The 20,572-nt window shown below is 39.7% G+C and overlaps 1 protein-coding gene across 8 annotated transcripts in view; it reads left to right on the top strand.

The window, feature by feature from the left end:
- atxn10 (ataxin 10) overlaps positions 1–20,572 on the top strand; it is a 264,516-nt gene that overhangs the window by 62,937 nt on the left and 181,007 nt on the right. For 7 of the 8 annotated variants that reach the window (XR_013580227.1, XM_078568304.1, XM_078568303.1 and 4 more), the window contains exons 7-9: positions 9–180; positions 3,192–3,300; positions 8,111–8,280. Coding sequence is in view for 7 of the 8 variants with exons in the window: in XM_078568304.1 (XP_078424430.1) it covers positions 9–180; positions 3,192–3,300; positions 8,111–8,280 (451 nt within the window). In the remaining variant the exon portion in view is untranslated. Of the gene's footprint in view, positions 1–8; positions 181–3,191; positions 3,301–8,110; positions 8,281–10,805; positions 12,124–20,572 lie in introns of those variants that run through there. The other variant, XM_078568307.1, reaches the window with a different exon arrangement.

The raw sequence follows: 20,572 nt of genomic DNA on the forward strand, positions 1-20,572 counted from the left end.
TGTTTCAGGATTATTGTATTGGATCTGATATCTGTAAAGTTGAGTGAGGTACTGGGATCTCCAGCTGACAGTGATGAATTGACTGCTGCTGTGAGGATGATGCAATTTCTGGCAGGCTGTTTCCTAGAGAAATGCATGGCAGTGTTGAAATTTGCCTCCGCTACAGATGAAGAGGATGAGGTAGGATGGGGAATTGCCCCACTTTCACCAGATCAGGCTGAAAAAGAAAGCTTTAATTTCAGTGTTGTTTACGTTGTGTACAGAGCTTGAAAGAATTGACCCTTTCACTCCCAGCTTGGGAGGATTTGTGGAGTGTGGGGGTGTAGTGAGTGGCCTGTTTGCCTGTGGTTTCAACAAGTCAATTTGTTTAGGTTTCTTGCAAGGACCCATGAATCAATTTCTATGATGAATTTAACATTTAGTCCCAGTTAACAATGATTACCGTTGCTCATTGCCAAGTTACAACTATGAATACTAGTGTTCTTTAAAAACAAATATTGAATCGTTCTATTAATTTTATTGCAGGAGTTTTTAAAATATATTTTTTTGGGATGTGGGTGACACATGCGAGCCAGTATTTATCGCACATCCTGAGTTGCCCTGAAGGCATTAAGAGTCAACTGCATAGTGTGGGAATGAATTCACATGTAGACTAGATTGGGTAGGGGTGACAGATTTCTTTCCCAGAAGTAGGGTTTTTGCAACACAACAGTTTTAAGGTTATTTTCTGGTTCTGGCCCATAAACTACCAAGCTTGCCATGGTGGAATTTGAATTCATGAACTTCAGGTTCTTGGTCCAGTACCATAACCACTATACCATCATAGTGTGGTAATACAGATATACATTTAGTTTGAAATAGCAGAACAGGAAACCTCTGCTGACGTAAATTATTCTATTGAGAGCTGAACTTAAATATTCTTGTCCAAATTGAACCTTAATGTCTAGCTGACCTTTTTATTAATCAAAAGATATTTATCTTCATGTTTTTAAGAGACTTTAAATGCATCCCATCATTCCTACTATTCATGTTCTGCCCTGTTGTTTCACAACCCTTTTTGCCACCCTCAATACTGCATAATTTGCTGCATTATTATTGCCTATCATTCCAGATCCATGTTTGAAATACATTGGATCCTTGAGTTGTTCATTATAGAATTTAAATTTCTGCACCACCAGTAAAACTTTTCAGGTCATCAGTAACATTGAGAATGTTTTTATTGTTTTTGAGACTGAAGAATGGATTTGGAATCCTGGTATACCTCCAGTTTAAGGGAAGTAATTCCTTAGTAATATCAGAAAGAACCTGAGCTTCCTACCTCAGAGAGTTTTGTTTTGCATGATGACAAAATAAGTATATTTAGGCAACCCTCCCCCAACCCCTCTAGTCTACTCTAAAAGGTTGCCTTTGAGAAATGCCCAGCTTTTTAATAGCCTGGTGTTTTACATCTGTTCTGTGGAAGATGATAATCTGAATGAGCTGAAACCAAGACCTTCAATATACCTCATCCATTACTCCATATTTGTCCCTATTTAGAAAGTTTGAAATGCAGTCCCAAGTCTGCTTCCCATTCCTCTCTGGATGGCACGACTGACTATTTGGTTTCCTTGGGCAACAGAGAATTGGGAAGTTTTTCATAGTATGCTTGTTTTCACACTGATGAGTCCAATGAGGAAATGCATAAGACACATACAAATCTGACTGAAATTGTTTCCAGATATTCTGGGGCTATCTGTGGTTGTGAGGTGCCAATGATCATGTTCACTGTCTCTTCATAAAATGTAAAGTAATGCAACTGGATATTCTCTCCACAAACACATGAATTGTTCAAGCCCATTTGGACAAAGGAGTTATTTCTATTTATTCCCATTTGCATCCTGTCTGTGCCACAATGTACTTTGATTCAGCCTTAAGTAAGCAGATCTGGTGGTTTACGTTTTTTAAATTTTTGAATAGGTTTCATGTTAAACCATTTGTCATAATAGCTAATTGAAATTGGGTGCATACGTAGAATCAATGAATCATGAAAATAAAAGCAATTTTTTAAAAATTCATTCACGGGATGTGGGCATCTCTGGCTAGGCAAGCATTTATTGCCCATCCCTAGTTGCCCTTGAGGAGGTGGTGGTGAGCTGCCTTCTTAAACCGCTGCAGTCCATGTGGTCTAGATACACCCACAGTGTTGTTAGGAAGTGAGTTCCAGGATTTTGACTCAGTAACAGTGAAGGAATGGCGACATATTTCCAAGTCAGGATGATGAGTGGGTTGGAGAGGAACTTGCAGGTGGTGGTGTTCCCATCTATCTGCTATCTTTGTCCTTCTGGATGGTAGTGGTCATGTGTTTGGAAGGTGCTGTCTAAGGAGTCTTGGTGAATTCCTGCAGTGCGTCTTGTGGATGGTACACACTGCAGCTACTGTGCGTCGGTGGTGGAGGGAGTGAATGTTTGTGGGTGTGGTGCCAATCGAGCAGGCTGATTTGTCCTGGATGGTGTCAAGCTTCTTGAGTGTTATGGGAGCTGCATTCATCCAGGCAAGTGGGGAGCATCCATCACACTCCTGACTCGCACCTTGTAGATGGTGAACAGGCTTTGTTTGTGAAACCAGGAGGTGAGTTACTCGTCGCACTATTCCTTGCCTCTGACCTGCTCTTGTAGCCACAGTATTTATATGGCTAGTCCAGTTCAGTTTCTGGTTAATGGTAACCCCCAGGATGTTGATAGTGGGGGATTTAGTGATGGTAATGCCATTGAACATCAAGGGGCGAATGTTGGATTCTCTCTTGTTGGAGATGGTCATTGCCTGACACTTGTGTGGCGTGAATGTTACTTGCCACTTGTCAACCCAACATTCTATGAAGAAGAGCCATGCAGACTTGAAACATTAACTCTGTTTCTTGCTCCACAGATCCGCCAGACCTGCTGAGTTTTTTCAGCATTTTCTGTTCTGAATAAATGAATCATTTGTGGATATTTGGCTTCAGTTTGAATTAAAATATGGTTTTGGTGTAAAATAATTTTGAAAATTGCATTTCAAAAAACATTTTCTAAATTCATATTATGGAATACTTATTTAATTTTAAAATGTTTTTGTGTTTGTGATATGGTTTTATTAACTTATGGTCTGCTTATTTTCTGTGGATCATTTCTAGGTGTTCCAACAAATAATTCATCCTTTTTTTATTTTTTGCATAGGAAGCCCTTATTGTGATCAGGCTGCTTGATATTCTTTGTGAAACAACCTCAAACCATGAAAAATTCAGTTATTTGCAGAACTCACCTGGTCTGCTAGAGACTGTTGTTGGTAAGTGCAAAAGAAAGGTATACATTGTACAATTGTAAGAAAGATTCTGATCAGTGATGAGAAAATTACCATTAAAAGAAAAAACTTGACAAGTAAGTTCAGAACAAAAAAGGCAAGAAAATGTTTAGTTAATCATTCCTTTAGCAATTATTGCATGGTGATTTTTAAAAATAAAATGTGTGCGTTTATCGGTGGCTGCAATCCAATTCATAAACCACAAGAGCAAACTACTGTGGCATGTAATACATTAGGGCCAGCATTGTAAAATATCTGTTGTAATCTTATCTGGGTTCAAGCCTATAAGTCATCTCACTTAAAGCTTTGCAGATATTGAATGGATAACGCAAATGGCATGTACCCAAGCAAATGAGACATCTGGAATATGAATCCTGAAAAGGAGAATACGTAGTGATTAACGTTCCCATCCAATGACTTGAAAACATAAAAAGGGGAAAAGGCTAACAGAAAATATTGCAACACAATGTAATCTTGCTTTTCATGTTTCATGAAGTGTGCCAAAAAATTACAGTAATGTTTATTTCTTTGGTGTAGCTACAAATTCAGCATTACCTAGACTGACAATATTGGCCTCAGTTTTATTCTACTGATAACCCAGGCTCACATTAAAAAAATCAGGAACTAGAATCATTGATTAAAATTGATAAATCATGACTTAATAACAGAAACTGAAAGTTGACAACAGCTAGCTTAAGAATGGTGGTGAAGTCTTTCAGTTTATATAACATTCCGCAAGGTTAAGGAAAGAATTGAAATACAAATTAGGGACATTGGCTGGGGTTTGCCGTGCCCACTGGCATTGGGCGTGTTAGGTGGCGTGAGCGGGCAGTATGGTGAGAAGGCCAAAAATCAGTTTCACAACGTCGTGAAACCAGTTTGCAATCGCCCACTCAGCCCGTCAATGGCGGACTGCATTCCCTGCCATCAGACGTAAGGAACCTCATTGTAATATACCAGCATATCATTATAAGGCCAGCCCGCCAGACTCTCTCCCCCCCCGCTGGATCATCCGCCCATGTCAGCGGGAAAACTCGCCAATGCAGAACATGTCTTGACAACTGTGACATGCAAAAGTCGGGACTTACTGCCAGGGCCTCGCTCACATCGTGGTCATTCAAATGAGCAGAAGATGCTGGAGCCCAACAGCAACAGTATCCTGGAGGAACATTCGTGGCATGCTGGGTGGATTCTTATGGACGTGGATCTGCTGCGAAGCAGCTCACGGAAATTGGAAAGTCACCGTTGATGCTCACGATGGCTGGTGGTCAAGGAGGTGGGAGAGGAAGGTCCAGGATCAACTGGGAGAGGAAGAGGTGTGGGGGGATGAAGGTGTCTGGGGGGGGGTGAGGTTGGAAGGAGGAATGAAGGTTTCAGAGGACGAGGTTGGGAGGGGGGGAATGAAGGTTTCGGTGGGGTGAGGTTCAGAGGGGGGGAATGAAGGTGTCAGGCAGGAAGTTAGGAGGGGGGGAATGAGGGAATGAAGGTGGAGGGAGTACTGGGGAAGAGGGGATAACGGGGGAGAAAATGGCAACTGGGGAGGTAGGTGGAAGGGATGGAGTTCAGAGGGGGAAAGGAGTGCAGAGAGAGGGGGGTGTCCGGGGGTGGAAGGAGTTGGGAGGGGGAGGGAGTCCAGGGGCAAGAAGTAGTATGGAGAGAGGAGGGAGTCCATGGGGAGGAAGGAGTGTGGAGAGGGGAGGGAGTCCAAGGGAAAGGAGGAGTGTGGAGAGGGGAAGGATTCATGGGGAAGGAGGAGTGCGGAGAGGGGAGGGAGTCCAGGGGCTTTGAACGTATGGGTGATGTCGGTCAGCTCAGATGGGCAATTGAAAGCGAACCCCAGCAGGCAGCATTCAAAATGTTCAGGACGTTGAGATGAGCATGATACGTGAAGGACCCACGTCCGTGGGAGAGTGCTTACATGAGGCTCCAAAAGGCCCTGTCTCTCACATTCTTCTCCCTCCAAAATCATTTGTTGGCCAGCTGCTCCCTCTGCGATGTCAGAAGACTAGATTGAGGGGCTCACAAGCAAACGGGACTTAGAGGGAAAGGACAGCCTCTGAGATTCCTGAGTGGATTACCCAGGGGTATCCAGATGACCCAGGGGTATCCAGCTGCCCGGTTGCCCTGGCCTGACTCCTTGAGGGAAAGGAGCACCTGGAGGGACATTGTGGTGCCCCATTTCCCTCTCGCGTTGCCACTGCAGGAACTCACCCATGGCTCCTGGGATGGAGTGCAGGTCTGCACACATCTCTGTGTTCTGCTGGGCCAGAGTGTCCATGTCATCCTACCCATGGAGACCTCCATATACGCACGTGTGGGCAGCACTTCACCTGAGAGCATGTGGACGCACTCTTCTGACTCGCATGCCACTCTGCTGAGGGCTTCCAACAGCTCTGCATGATGTTCGCCCCACTTCGGCTGACTCTCCAGGATAAATTGGAAGGCCAAATCTAGAGGCTCATTTTCTGACTGGGACCTCAGATGCCTGACCCACAGCATTCCTCCAAATGGCAGGGAGTTTGGCCGCACCTGCCTCCTGCTGCTGCAGACATTTGTCCATGCGGTGACCACCAGATTGTGAACCCAAGCCTGCTGTACATCTAGGTCTTGCCGATGTGTGCATACCATCTACAAGATGCACTACAGGAACCCACCAAGGCTCCTGAGACAGCGCCTTCCAAACTCACGATTACTATCATCTGGAAGGATAAGAGCAGCAGACACATGGGAACACCACCGCCTGCAAGTTCCCCCATGCCACTCACCATTCTGACTTGGAAATATATTGCCGTTCCTTCACTGTCACTGGGTCAAAATCCTGGAACTCCCTCCCTAACAGCACTGTGGGCGTACTTACACCACATGGACTGAAGCACTTCAAGAAGGCAGCTCACCACCTTCTCAAGGGCAGTTAGGGATAGGCAATAAATGCTGGCCTAGCCTGCTGTATCTATGACTGAAAAGGCATTGAAGATCCAAGATTTCAATTAACTTAGACAAAGAAGGAAAAATATGGCCAAATTCCTGTAAAGCTGTCAGGAAAAGAAGAGATGATATCCCAAAGATATTTCAGCTAGATAAAAACAAAATGCTGCGGATGCTGGAAATCTGAAATAAAAACAGAAAATGCTGGAAAAAAGCTCAGCATCAATTTTCAAAGTGGTATCAAAGCCTTCAATTTTGACAAGTAGTGTTGAAGCCTTCAGTTACAACTGGGTGAGGAGGATTCAGTTGGCTCCCTTTCTATTCAGCCCCCTTGATTGATCACAACAGAGATTTTTAAAAATTTATTTTCCCTGGAAATGCCTTTTCCAATTCAGATATATTTATTTGTTAATAAGGAGCCAATCAATCCTGGTTTTCTTGAGTTGAAGAGTAAGTTTATTAGTTACTAAACTTGAGAAAAAATAAAGACATGACCACACACACACACACACACACACACTCTGTTTTGACTGCCTGATAATTGTAAATCACAGTGTAAAAGCCAACAGAAATCTCTGAGCAAGTGCAATCACAATGAATGATGAACTCAGCTGGTTCACTGCTGACTGCAAAATCTGCCCTGTGTCACAGCATTGGAGCATTCGGGTTTATGTAGAAGTGGCCCAAACAGAATCCCTTTGGATAAAGCTGAGATATAACAAATGGCAAATTACTGGGAGCGTATTATAGGTGATGTAATAGTGAGAAAGAAATTGAGGGATACCTTATGTTGGCAAGTGCATTGGGTGTGTACTAACAAATCATGACAAAGATTTTGATGATTCAAAAGTAGACGAGGGAATAGGAAATAAAGAACTTGCATTTATAATAGCCCCTTTCATGAACTCACCAAGGCCCAAAACACTGTACAGGCAGAGAAGTACTTTTGAAGTGCACCTAAAGTTTAGTGTAATAAATGCAGGAACCAACTTGCACCCAGCAAGCTCCCATAAACAGAGTGGGATGATGATCAGATTATCTGTTTTAATGATGTTGGTTGTGGGATAAAAATCGGCAAAGACGCTGGGAGAGTTCCACCAGCCTCAGCTTCTCTGGGAAATTGGGCAAAATGTTTGTGCGAAGGATGGGAGAGTTTTTGCATTTTGTTCAGGACAATTTTCTCAAACAGTATATTGCCGATCTAACAAAGAAGGAAGCACTACATGACTTTGTCTTAGTAATTAATCGGAACAAGTAAGTGATCTAATAGTAAGTAAATGTTTTGGAAACAGTGGGTTCAGTGTAATAAGAATGAAAAAAGAGAAGTCAAGGGCCAGGATGCTTGTTAGGAAAAATGAAAATTATAGTTAATATTTTTTAAAAACCATACCCAGATTAAATGGAAGGAAAAATTGGCAAATAGAGCCATAGGCCAGTAACGGAAACATTTTAAATAGGAGGTGGAAAGAGTAAAGGTATTGTGGTAAAAGGATAAAAGGGAGTGAATTGGGTTCTATGGGTAAATAGGGAGATTAGATTAAACTAGAAATTTAAAGTAAAAATTAACACCTAACAGGAAATATAATTAAACAAAAGCAGACAAGAATCTTGATTTAAGGGTTGAGGGATCAAATGCCAAAACTTTCTGATGTTAACAAAGTGGTAGATATTGCAAATCGTGAAAAGCATTGTGAAAGACTTGAGACCAACAAATAGACAAGCAGGATAGGCAGATATACAGCTGCAGTAGTGAGAAATGTAATACATTTTTGAAAATATGATAGCCTTTTATTTAATATGGATCATATTAATGCAAATATATTAGATATATTAATTTATATTTTCTTTTGAATATCACTTTCTATTCCAGAACTTTTGTATCAGACGCATTTTGCAGGAAAGCAAAGCAGGAATATCTTCAGTGTATCCCAATCTTTATCGTCCACCCCTCACACCTCCCACCCTGCTATGGGTTTTAAAGCTCATTTGATCCATTTGATTGGGAATCTTTGTTACAACAATAATGAAAACCAAGATAAGGTGAGAATTTTTATAGTGGGTTTTTTGTTTACAGAAAAATGACTTTCTAGTGTTACTGAGTTATACCTGAGACAATGACCTTTGATCCAAGGAGGAAAAACGCTCTATTAATTTAATTCTTCAAGGGCTACAAACCATTGTACCAAACACCTAAAAAGATGTACTGTAAGTTTGCAATGCATAAGGTGAGCTGAGCCATAATGATTTACTGAAAAACTTTATTCTGTTCTATTAGAGAAATAAAGTGCTTCTGGAAGTACAAAGTGTTGAAGCAGTATAGATAAGAGGATCAAGCCATTTGAATACACCAGAGTTAGCAATTATGAAAAGGTTTTGGCTAATCTAGAAGTTAACCATAATCACTCACCCCCCCCAACTGGACATTACTGTCCATTCAATGCTGATATCTCAAAAATCCATTGCCAAGTTGGTTTTAAAGCTGTATTTTTTTTCAGGCAAATAGTTGCAGTAATACTGACCAATACAGAACAGGAAAGTCTTAGATTCAAGCTTCAGCCTATGTTGAGCTAATTGATCACAGTTCAGCTACTACAGTTGGCCTTGGTGCCACTGAGAGTAAGGAGAGAAAAAATAAGCCAGGAGTTCTATTTCTGTTGGCTATTCAGTGACTTTTGCTAGAAAGTGAACGTCAAGAAGACAGCATAGGCCTAATCTGTGATACCTTATACCAGGGGTCAGCATCTTTTTTTACCTGAAGTGCTTTTCTAAAAAAAAAATGCCTAAAATAAAAACTATGAAGCGCTGAAAGATGAAAATTCAGCATTTCTAAACCAAATACACGACAAGTTGCTATGTCTCTGGTAGAATGCATAATTTGCATATATAATATATGTACAATAGAAAAAATTAAAATAGACCTAACTCTGAATTAATGTGTTTTTTGTTTTTTTCACATAAATGTTCTTCAAATTTTCCAAAAAACAGGTTCCCTTCAGTATATGCATGTTGACGTGCTTGGATTAATTAGCTTGTTATTCCCACAATAAAAACACAGCTGTTACTTTTCTTGACTTAATTTTTGTAGGCTTTCTTCATAATAACGCAATCCAACTGGAAAATTTTGGGAGCCACAAATGAGATGTGAAAGAGCCACATGTGGCTCTGGAGCCGCAGGCTGCAGACCCCTGCCGTATGACATTGATTAGCCTGCTCAACTCACTTCCTAGCTTCATGTTAAAAATGGCCACTTAAGTGACAATTGCTGAGAGGGGTTGATAATGCCATTGAACTGTGACATAGCACCTTCAAGATGAGGTTGGAGAAAATGAAAGCAAATAATATTTATTTATAATATTTATATATTCAAAGTTAAGTAACTCAGTTGAAAAGATTGAGTTGAGCATTACAGTTTAGCACTAACTGCTGAGTCCAGGATTACAAATGAAATAATTGATACTTTTCCAACACAAGGAAGTAAACTATATGTTGATAATAAATTTCATTGAGCAATACATATGGAATACTGTATCAAAAGATCTAATGAATAATAGCTTTATGGCTGTTACCATGCATTCATTCATTTGTATGTGGATAGTCACTAAATGATTTAGGACTGCATTCAACATCCACCCTTGTGGGTGAAAGTCTATTGGTACATAATACTTGGATCTACCCATCATTACCAGTGAATGCCAAAATTTATGTAAAGGGTTTTTAACACTAGCAAGCCCACCCAAACACTTATAGGTTTTACAAACCAAAAACTTGCTGGCATTTGATTTAGTAAAACTGAAAAAGTCTTCTACATTAAAAAGCAGACCTACAGTTGTACACAATTTGCTCTTGATACTTTTACTTCATAATCTTTAATCTCAAACCTGTTAAGCTTTTCTATGCCTCTTCAGTTTACAATACAAAGGTTTCCGTATGAATATGCGTATATTAAGCTTGATTTAGCATTCTCTCTAATTTCAGTTTAAAGGACTTGGGACTGTGCAGGGTTTTATTTCTAGGGGGAAGAGAGGAGCAGAATTTTGTGGTACTTTGGAATATTAGATGAATCTTGTGAATGAATGTTAGGGCTACTCCTAAATACCTTCTGACGGTCAGTATGAGAGCAAGCATGGGAGAGTTGTGGAAACAGGTGACCTGTTCTTCCTTTTAACTGTGATGATGCAGGCAAGCCAAAACAAGATGGTAATGCACCTCTCAACATATTTTAAATATAGGAAAGTTAATAATTGTATGGAGAATGCTCTCCGATTAATAGAATCATTATTACAAATCTAAAGCACTTCTTCCTCACACCACAAAACAATTGAGACTCTCCTTACCCATTTATTGTAATGTTTCTCCTCTGAACAAATGTAGCATTTATAGTTGAGGGCTGTAACACCTTTGACCCAAGGGTTATAGTAGTAGCCAAAATTGTTTCTAATGTCTCAAAGAACACTGTCATACTGTAATTCTTGAGAGGAACCTGTTTTTTGGAAAATTTGAAGGACATTGAATTTTGGACACTCTTCCTCCTGAGTTATTTTTAAAAGTTTGCAGTATTAATTCAGGGCTGTGAAAATGCCATTCTTCAAGAAACCAAGGGTCAAGATAGATGTTTGGCAGGGAATACCTGGAGACAGAAGTAATACTTTGTATATCTAAGTTAACAAAGAACTGCTGTTACCAGGCTAAAGACTCTTGCTGATTGGTTGAAAACACCTGGCCTAAGAGAAGTATTCTTTGAGCATCTTAGTCAAAAAAAGCTCTCAACAATGTGTGTGTGCGTGTGTCTGAGGGGGCGGGGGGGCGGGTGCGGGTGCTGCCTTTAGTAGCAGGCTGCAAGAAAAAGACTCTCTCTTTCCCTCTGTGCCCCACCTTTGTGATAAACCTTCCTCAGAAACATCTCATCAGGATAACTCATCTTTTTTTTGAGAGTTCACAACGTTGTAATAAGTAAGAGTTTTCAAAAGTAGTTTGTTTATAATAAATCAATTTTTTTGCCTTTGCTGAAAGAAGCCTGGTTAGAGTCTTTTTATGCTGAGAATAACAGTATCAAAGGTAACAATTGGCCAGTTTTGTGGGTGAATTAAACATGTAAACTATTGTTACGACCTGTGGATAAGTGGGGCTAGAATGAACTGCGCATTCCTCCCATCATGGTCCCTATCATAAGACTGGGGGGTGGGGGGATCTCATGAGATTTAAAGCGTGGACAATGAGCGATTGGATACAGATTAATAATTGTTAAAGGATAAAAGGACAGATACTAGTTTTTTGATTCATAGGTAACCTATGGTTGCTTTGGAAGTTGCTTGACTTTTTTAGGAAGATTTATCCTATGTACCCAAGGCTAAGCTAATGGAATTGGCAGATAAATTGCAGTTAGAATTAACCAAAGAGGTGAAGAAAGCAGACATAGTTGAGGTAATAGTGCAGCATTTGAAATTGGAAAGGATACAAGAGAGACAACATTCTCCAAGGGGTGAGTCAATTGAGTTAGCTGGGATTTGGTTGCAAATAAAGCAGCTTGAACACAAAAAAGAAATGGAGAAACTTGAACAGGAAAGAGCAGAAAGAGAAAAAGAGCGGAGAAAGAAAGAGCGTTTAAGCAGCTAGAACTGGAACTTCAGGCTAGAGAAAAGGAACGAGAAAGGGAATGCCAGCTTAAAAGGCTGAAATTTAAAACTGAGGCACCAGATGCGGGGGAAAGTTTTTGCGGACGGAAGAACTTATCCCAACCCAGAGTCCAGTGGGAAGATGTTTAAATTTCTACATGCCCTTCTAAAGTTTGGAGAAAGGAATGTAGTGGCATTCTTTATTTCATTTGATAAGGTAGCTAAGCAAATGAAGTAGTGAGAAGGAAACTGGACATTGCTACTGCAAAGTAGGTTAGTGGGCAGAGCCCATGAGGTTTATGCATCACTTTCAGAAGAGATGTCTATGGATTATGATGCAGTAAAGAAGGCTATTCTTAGTGCACATGAGTTGGTCCCTGAGGTATACAGGCAAAATTTTCAAAACATAAGGAAACAACCTGGGCAGACCTGCACTGAATTTGAGAGGGTAAAGCAAACTAACTTTGATCGTTGGATACGGACACTAAAGGTAGAGGCCACATATGAGAAGTTTAAGAAAATAATTCTCCTGGAGGAATTAAAAAATTCACTTCCTCCAGTAGTAAGAATTCATGTCGATAACCAGAAGGTTTCAACAGCGAGGCAGGCAGCAGAGATGACTGATGATTACAAGCTTGTCCATAAGTCCAAACCCTTTTTCCATCACCCCCATAAACCCAAGAAAGATAGAAAGTGGGAGGGTGAAAGGAAGTGGCAAGTAGTCAGTGAAGAGAAGGGATAACTGGGAATGTGCTGAAATCTCCTCCTCAGACCAGAAAGGAAAGTTCTGAGGGTGGGAGTGACGTCCAAAGGCCTAAGTTTCCATTGTAACAAGGTGGGACACAAGGTTTGGGAAAATTTCTGGAAATTGTGTGGGAAATCCATGGGACTTATCAGGGTACTTAAGGATGATTCAGGAAAACAAACCCCGATTGAAAATAGACCTGATCAAATTGTAATGTTAACTGCAGCTGTGTGTACACAAGATACCTGAAAGCTACAGGGGATTCTTGCCAAAAGGAAATGTAACTCCTTATTTCTCAAGTGAAGAAGGTAAACCTACAGTTATACTTAGGGATACAGGGGCTACCCAAAACTATCTTGCTGGGGAAAGGCCTGATTTTTCCACCAGAGAGTTCACTAAATGCCAAGGTTTTAGTGATTCATATTGGCGCGGAGTATATACCCGTACCTTTGTATCGGGTACACCTGGAGTGTGACCGAATGTCTGGAATGGTAACAGCAGGAGTTGTTCATAGTTTGCCTGTAGATGGAGTTGACTTACTCCTTGGAAATGATTTGGCCTGAGTGAAACTAGTAGTTTCTGCAGTAGTACAGAAAGATCAAGTGAAGTCGAGGGGATAGAGCATTTGCAGGAAAAAGTTCCAGGAATTTTTCCCCCTTGTGTAGTAACCTGAGCAATGGCTAAATGTGTTCCATCGTCAGAGGTAAAATTGGCACCACAAACAGATATTGGCTATCTGAAACTTCGCAGATATGGACAACCCGAAGGAAATGTTCAGTAAGTTGTCTTTGATTGAGGCTCAGCAAGCCAATCTGGAGTTAAGTAAAGTGGCATAACCAGCTCAAACTGAAGCTGAGGCAGAAGGGGTTCTGGAATTCTACTATATTAAAAGTATGATTCTATTGAGGGCATGGAGACCTCCTCACAGACTTGTGGATGGTGGCTCATCAGGTAGTGGTACCGCCCAAATATCATCAAGAAATATTAAGGATAGCTCATGAGATTCCTATGGCAGGACATGTAGGAATCCAAAAGACCCAATCACATATAAGTCAGCACTTTTACTGGCCAGGCCTTCACAAGGATGTGGTGCAGTTTTGTGAAACATGCCATACGTGCCAGATGGTGGGAAAACAACATCGTGCAATCAAACTGGCACCTTTAATTCCCATACCAGTTTTAGGAGGTTTAGTAGGGTGTTCATAGATTGTGTAGGACCGTTACTGAAAACGAAAGTGGGACATCAATATATCCTTACTATTAATGATACGACAACTTGATTTCCAGAGGCTATCCCTTTGAGAGCAATTAAAGCTAAGGTCGTGGTAGAGAAGTTAACCCAATTTTTCACTAGATATGGTTTACGAATAGAGATCCAGTTAGATCAAGGTTCCAATTTTATGTCTAAAATTTTTCAAAACATAATGAGCACTTTGGATATAAAACGGTTAAAGTCCACGGCATACCATCCACAGACACAGGGAGCTTTAGAAAGGTACCATCAAACTCTCAAAGGAATGATTAAGGCATATTGTCACGAATATCTCCATGATTGGGACAAAGGACTGAACTTTTATTTGCCACCTGAGATTCACCGAATTAATCTACCGGTTTTAGCCCTTTTGAATTAATCTATGGACATGAGATAAGAATCTTCTGAAATTAATGAAAGAAAAGTTTTTTCGGACAGAGGGACGAACCCTGTATACTACACTGTGTCCATGTTCTAGGAACGGCTCACTGGAGCCTGCAAAGTGGCTAAAGAACATCTTAAAGTTTCTCAAACAAAAGATGAAGGAATGGGCAAATTTAAAAAAAACTGAGACCTGAACATTTCACCCAGGGGATGAAGTGTTAGTGTTATTGCCTTTACGGGAGGATCCTCTGAAAGCACGGTTCAGTTATACAAGGCAGTGAAGAGGGTTAGTAAAGTAAATTATTTGATAGGCACCTCAGATCGCAGGAAAAAGAATTGGCTATGTCACATCAACATGTTGAAACCATACCATTGTAGGGAGGAGAATAGGAAGCAGCAGCTATGTCAAGCATTAAGGAGAGTGGAGGATGAAGGAGACAGTGAGAGTGAGGCAGGAGATTTTGACAGTTCACCAATTGAACCTCCTGCTATTTAATGAGCTAATTCTGAAATATTATGACAGTTATTGCCAAGAGCAGCGAAGGTAGAGGCTTTGGTAGAATTCCCTACCCCTAAAACCAAACGTGAAATGAGCTTTTTGGAAATGTGCAGCTTCTATCGTAAGTTTGTGCCAAACTTCAGCACAATAGCTGCTCCACTAACAGACTTGTAACCAAAGAAGTCAAAAGTAGTATTGTCCAGAGAGTGCCAGACAGCTTTTGAGATGTTGAAGGCAATTTTAACTCATGAACCCATGTTGGCTGCCCCTAACTTAACTAAACCCTTCAAGGAGGCAAACGATGCCAGTGACATAGGGGTAGGTGCGATCTTATTACAAGAAGATGAATCAGGCATAGAAAAGCTAGTGGGATACTTTTCTAAAAAGTTACATCAGTATCAAAAAGATATTCTACCATAGAAAAGGATTGTTACTGGCCTTTGTAGAAACGCTTAAGACTCAGAATGCCAGACTGTTTTGATGGAGTTTGTTACTACAGCTTTATAACTTGAAGGTTGTCCGTATTGCTGGAAAAGATAATGTAATTGCTGATGCGTTATCCAGAATGTAATTTTTGTAAATATAATATATAAATCAAAAGATCAGAACCTACGAGTATAAATGGGTGAGTGCATGTTTAAAATTTTAATATATGTTGTATATGTTTTTCCTATATGTTTTGTAATGAAATGCATTTGAAAATGGCATTTCATTCCTTACGGGTGAAGGCATGTGAGGAACCCGTTTTTGGAAAATTTGAAAGACGTCGAATTTTGGACATCCTTCCTCCTGAGTTATTTTTAAAAGTTTGCAATATTAATTCGGAGCTGTGAAAAAGCCATTTTTCAAGAAGCCACAGGTCAAGATAGATGTCCGGCAGGGAACACCTGGAGAGGGAAGAGACACTTTATATATTTAAGTTAACGAAGAACCGCTGTTGCCAGACTAAAGACTGTTGTTGACTAGTTAAAAACACCTGGCCTAAGAGAAGTATTCTTTGAACATCTTCGTCAAAAAAACTCTAAGCAGTGTGTGTGTGTGGGGGTGGGGGGCACCTTAGAAGCAGGCTGCAAGTAAAAGACTCTCTCTTTCTCTCTCTGCCCCACCTTTGTGTTAAACCTTCCTCAGAAATATCTCATCAGGGTAACTCATCTTTTTTTGAGAGCTTGCAAAGTTGTGATAATTAAGAGTCATCAAGGACAGTTTCACCAAAAAAAATCCATCTGAAGGAACTTCCAGACCTATTGTGACCAGAATTCTGTTAGATCAACAGTATTGAGATCCCTTCGCATTTTATCCTTTTGAAAGAAACTTTCCCATACTCCAGCCTCTTCAGGGGATTTTGTTTGTTTTGTCCTGTTTTGTGTTTGCGCATGTGTGTGTATGGGGGTTTGAATATCTGTTTTCCAAAAAGGGGAAATTTCATTATTGACCTGGTATTCGTTATTACTACAGAGCTAATTATGCACAATTGCAACAGGACACTATTTTTGAATTTCCCCATAGTGTGATATACTTACATATGTAAAATATAGTCTATTATGACTGGAAAGTTTTTGCTAAGAGCCTCCTGCATTTTGTGTGTGTGTGTATGCGCAGTGAAGCAATATTGTTTTTTCATAAAGCTTTCCTAGTTATAAACGACTTCCATGATACACTGCTTTCCTCACCAGTATTCTTAGGGACCAAAGTAACAATAAAACTTGCAATTAGATAATGCTTTTAATGTAGTGAAATGTTGCAAGGCACTTCAAAGGAGTGTTAATGAACAAAATTTGACATCAAGCCACAAAGGAAAATTCGGACAAGTGACCAAAAGCTTGGTCAGAGAGAGAAGTTGTAAGGAGCAGCTTAAAGAAAGAGAGAGAGTGAGTTGGAGAGGTGACAAGATTTGGGGGGAAGTTTTGGAACATAATTTCTTAGATGAAGATATGGTCAGCAAGGGTGGGGCAGTGGAAATCTGGGATGAGCAAGATGCCAGGATTGGAGGAGCACAATGATTTCAGAGATGTAGATTATTGGTAGTTACTGAGATTAGATGGGGCAAGGTCATTTAGAGATTTCAACACAAGGTTAAGAATTTTAAATTTAGCTCCTAGCCCTGAAAAGTCTCAATGTAGATCAGAGCGAGTGAATAGGTGAATGGGACTTGGTTTGAGTTTACGGACCATGATTTGGTATGTGGTTACGTCTTTATGTTAAATCCTGACCCTCAATTCTGTATGTACTCTTGCACAAGCATTATTTTTAAATCATTACATGTTTTCAGTAGGGGCAGGTTTTTGCCTGTACATTTTAACATCAGGCAATCATGACCAGTGCTGTCACACATTGAAGAACACTACATTCTGATTCCTCGTTACTAGACAATTCTAAAACTCACTTTTGCTGGAGTGGTGGTTCATCTGCCAATCGTATTTTGTGTCAGTAAAAGGCACTGAAACTCTAACACATGTGGCAAAGTTCACATTATATGTAGTTTCCCTTCAATTAAAATATAGAAGTATTGGATAGGTGTTGTTTTTGGAAAATATGGCTGAGCAGCCTGGGACAGAAAAGCTTCCAATCATAATTTAGTTGCAGTGTTAACACAAGTGGACTGCTTTCTTTGGTGCCAGACAAATTTGTACAGCTATAATTGGAAGGAGATTTCCAATGTGTGTTAAAACTACTCATCTGTTGTCTTGTTTTACACGTATTTTTGATTTTGACATTTGAAAGATATGACCATTATCCTCTGAAAGTTGGTAAAATAGTTGGTGTTGTGATACTATGAATACTGCAATTTGAGGTCACTATCATGAAAACTTTGGGTGAGGCTCATTTGATTGGATTGGGGGAGCATGGTGGGGGCTTCATAAAATTGAAAAATGAAATGAAAAGCAACAAGGTGTAAAAGCACCAGAAATAATAAATGGAGGTGCTGAAAATGAACAAAGTAACCTGTGGAAGTCAAATGTCATAAGAAGCATAAATTAGGAAAGTAATGAGGCAGCAAAAAAAATAAATGAAGTATGTGTCAGTGGGCAGGCTCAGTAAGACAAAGTACATTGGAGTACATGCAGTGCAATAATTTTAAGTTGGTTCTAGCTCTGCCATCTTTTGGCTTAAACTATCTATATTGCACGTGTGGTATAAAGCTTATTAAAAATATCCTTTAGTTATGACTTGAGTAACGCCGGCCTGGATTGGTTGGGCCGAATGGCTTGTTTCTGTGCTATATATTCTATGTAATTCCATATAGCATTCTTTGCTCAAACATGTTTTCTGCATGGTTCTGAAACACACAAATCTCAAGGGGGTTGGTTTACTCTGTCAAAGAAAATGTTGACAAGATAGAACATGATTCTACTGGAACTCTACCTTAACTGTAATTGGAATGAGGTTTGCACTGTGTGCTTGAATTCATAAATCAAGTTGTCATACATGTGCTAGTTTATGAAATTTAAGTGGCTGTTTAAACTGGAATCCCTAGTGCAATTATTTGAAACCAGAATAGTATTGTGTAATATTTTGAAATAATCTTGAGTTTTGAGTGAAACACTGAGTTCAGTTTTAAGTATGGATCCCAAAATTGTTGTGAGAATGTAAGTGGTGAATGTTCAAAGTAAATCCCACATTTAATGCAATTTATTCAAGTAGAGCTGGCCCTGCTTCCTTGCAAAATCCACAACACCTTTTGTGCAAGTAAGCAAGGTCAGTTCATTTGTTATTACTTTTCATCCATTACTTGTTTTTTTTTATTATCTTCATTTGGCCTGGATGTTTCATATGACGTTTCATGAAACCAGATTTGGAATTGCATGTTCCTTCTCACCAAGGAGCAGGCAGAAAATTTCATCTAAGGTGTATAGAGATGCATGGAATTTTATACCTGACTGCAACAACACTACTAGATACTAATGTAGAAGAGAATAGATTGGCTAGATTTCTAATTAATGGCTGCCAAACAACTTTTGTTTGTGTTTCTTGCAGTGCAGCTGAAGAGAAAAATCTTCAGTAGAGTTTTGAAAGAAGAGTAGTGGCAAGGAGGACTGTTTTGAGAATTTGGGTTCAGGGGCCTGGTAGCTGATATGGTCTTGGAGAAATGAGGGATATAAATGGTAATAAGGGGCTGAAGGAAGTTGTGGAAATTTTTTTAAAAAAAGGTATGAAATAGAGCAAAACGAGAAAAATGAAAGTACATGTGTTTTCTATTAATGCCTTTCACATCTTCAGAATATGTGAAAGTTGTTCACAGCCAAAAACTACTTTTAAAGTGTATTCATTGACATGTTAGCCAACATGGACACTGCAAGGATCTATAAGTATAAGTAAGAAATTGACCAGATGATCAGTTTTGATGCTGTTGGTGTAGGGATAATTGCTTCCTGAGACTGAGAGAAGTCCCCACCTCTTCAGTAAGTGTCATGGTATCTTTTATGACTACCTGAAAAGGCAGATTGGGCCTCAGTGTAATGTCTCAACTGGAAGATGTTAGTGCTGAAAATACTACCTTGATTATATTCTCAGAAGTCAGAGTGCTAGCACTGAGACAAGCTGATGCATGGAGAAAATTAAGCAGCTCGAGATCTTGGAATTGGGGAGATGGCCATTTTACATTCCTGGATGGTACAAGATCAAACAGAGTTGGAACATGATTGAAAATAATGAGAAAGGAAAACAGGAACTAAAGAAAATTGGTGCAAGGAGAAAATAAAGATATAGCTGTTAAGGAGAGATGGAAATGTCGGGAAAAGTTTGCCAAGAAGTCAGAAGCGGAGTCTCTTTAGAGAGAAAGAGATGATAATCAGCTGAGCATCTGGAGGATGCCAAGAAGGGCTAAAAATTTGGACGTAGGATGGTCTGAAGCTGGAAAGGTAATCTGAGTTGTCTCAGAAGGAGCTAAAGACAAATTGAAGGTCAGTGATCTGAAATAAATAAATAGGTGGCAGTCAGAAATTAGGGACGTGCGATTGGTCAGGCAGTGGTGCCTAGAAGGTGGGAAACCATTTCACTCATGGAAAACACTTTTGCAGCTGAAATTTCCCAGTATCATTAACTATTTTTTCCTCTTTCCTACACAAATGATATGTTTCACTCAGTAACATGGCTTGTATTGGTTATTTTTCTAATTTCTTGGGATAAATTTCAAGATTTCAATTTCCAACTTTAATAATCTTAACATTCTGAATTTGAGTTTTGCTATATTTTCTGAATTCAACTTTGAAAACCATATTCTGGCATGTTTGTTGTCTGTGAAATTCTTTACTCCCTTAATTGGGAGGAGGGATATTGGTGCAAAGGTTTTGATCATTGATTGCTAATTTGATTTGTTATTGGGATCATTCATTTGGTTTGCTGTTTTTCCTATGGTACTTTCAGTATAAATCCTAACAGCTTGTAAAGCATTGGTTCCTGGCAAACAACATGGTACTTCTGGAAAATTAAATGGTGATTGAAAAACCAATATCATTGTATGATTGTAGGTATGAAGATCGTTAGCTGTTGGAAATTGGATATTTCATATAAGTTATACTTATAAATAAACCATACATTTGTAGTGGGCAAAACAGCCTCTCATAGTAACTAGGGATAACTGCAAAATTTCCAAAAGGATTAGGCTGTTTGATCATAAAGGAAAGTCTTCACCTGTCTACGGATTTACTGATGTCGTCTGCATTGATTATGCATTGGCTAAGACCTTGAGAATCATTTTTTTTTGCTGTTCTTGGCCTGCATCCTGAATGTGTAGCAATATTCCTGGGAAGCACATGAGATGGATATATAGAAAGTGGATTGTAAAATGAGGAAAATCGTAAGAAAGAAACTTAATTAACAAAGGCAATTAACATTAACAT

This window comes from Cetorhinus maximus, chromosome 22, assembly GCF_964194155.1.
Source record: "Cetorhinus maximus chromosome 22, sCetMax3.hap1.1, whole genome shotgun sequence".
Classification (NCBI taxonomy): Eukaryota; Metazoa; Chordata; class Chondrichthyes; order Lamniformes; family Cetorhinidae; genus Cetorhinus; species Cetorhinus maximus.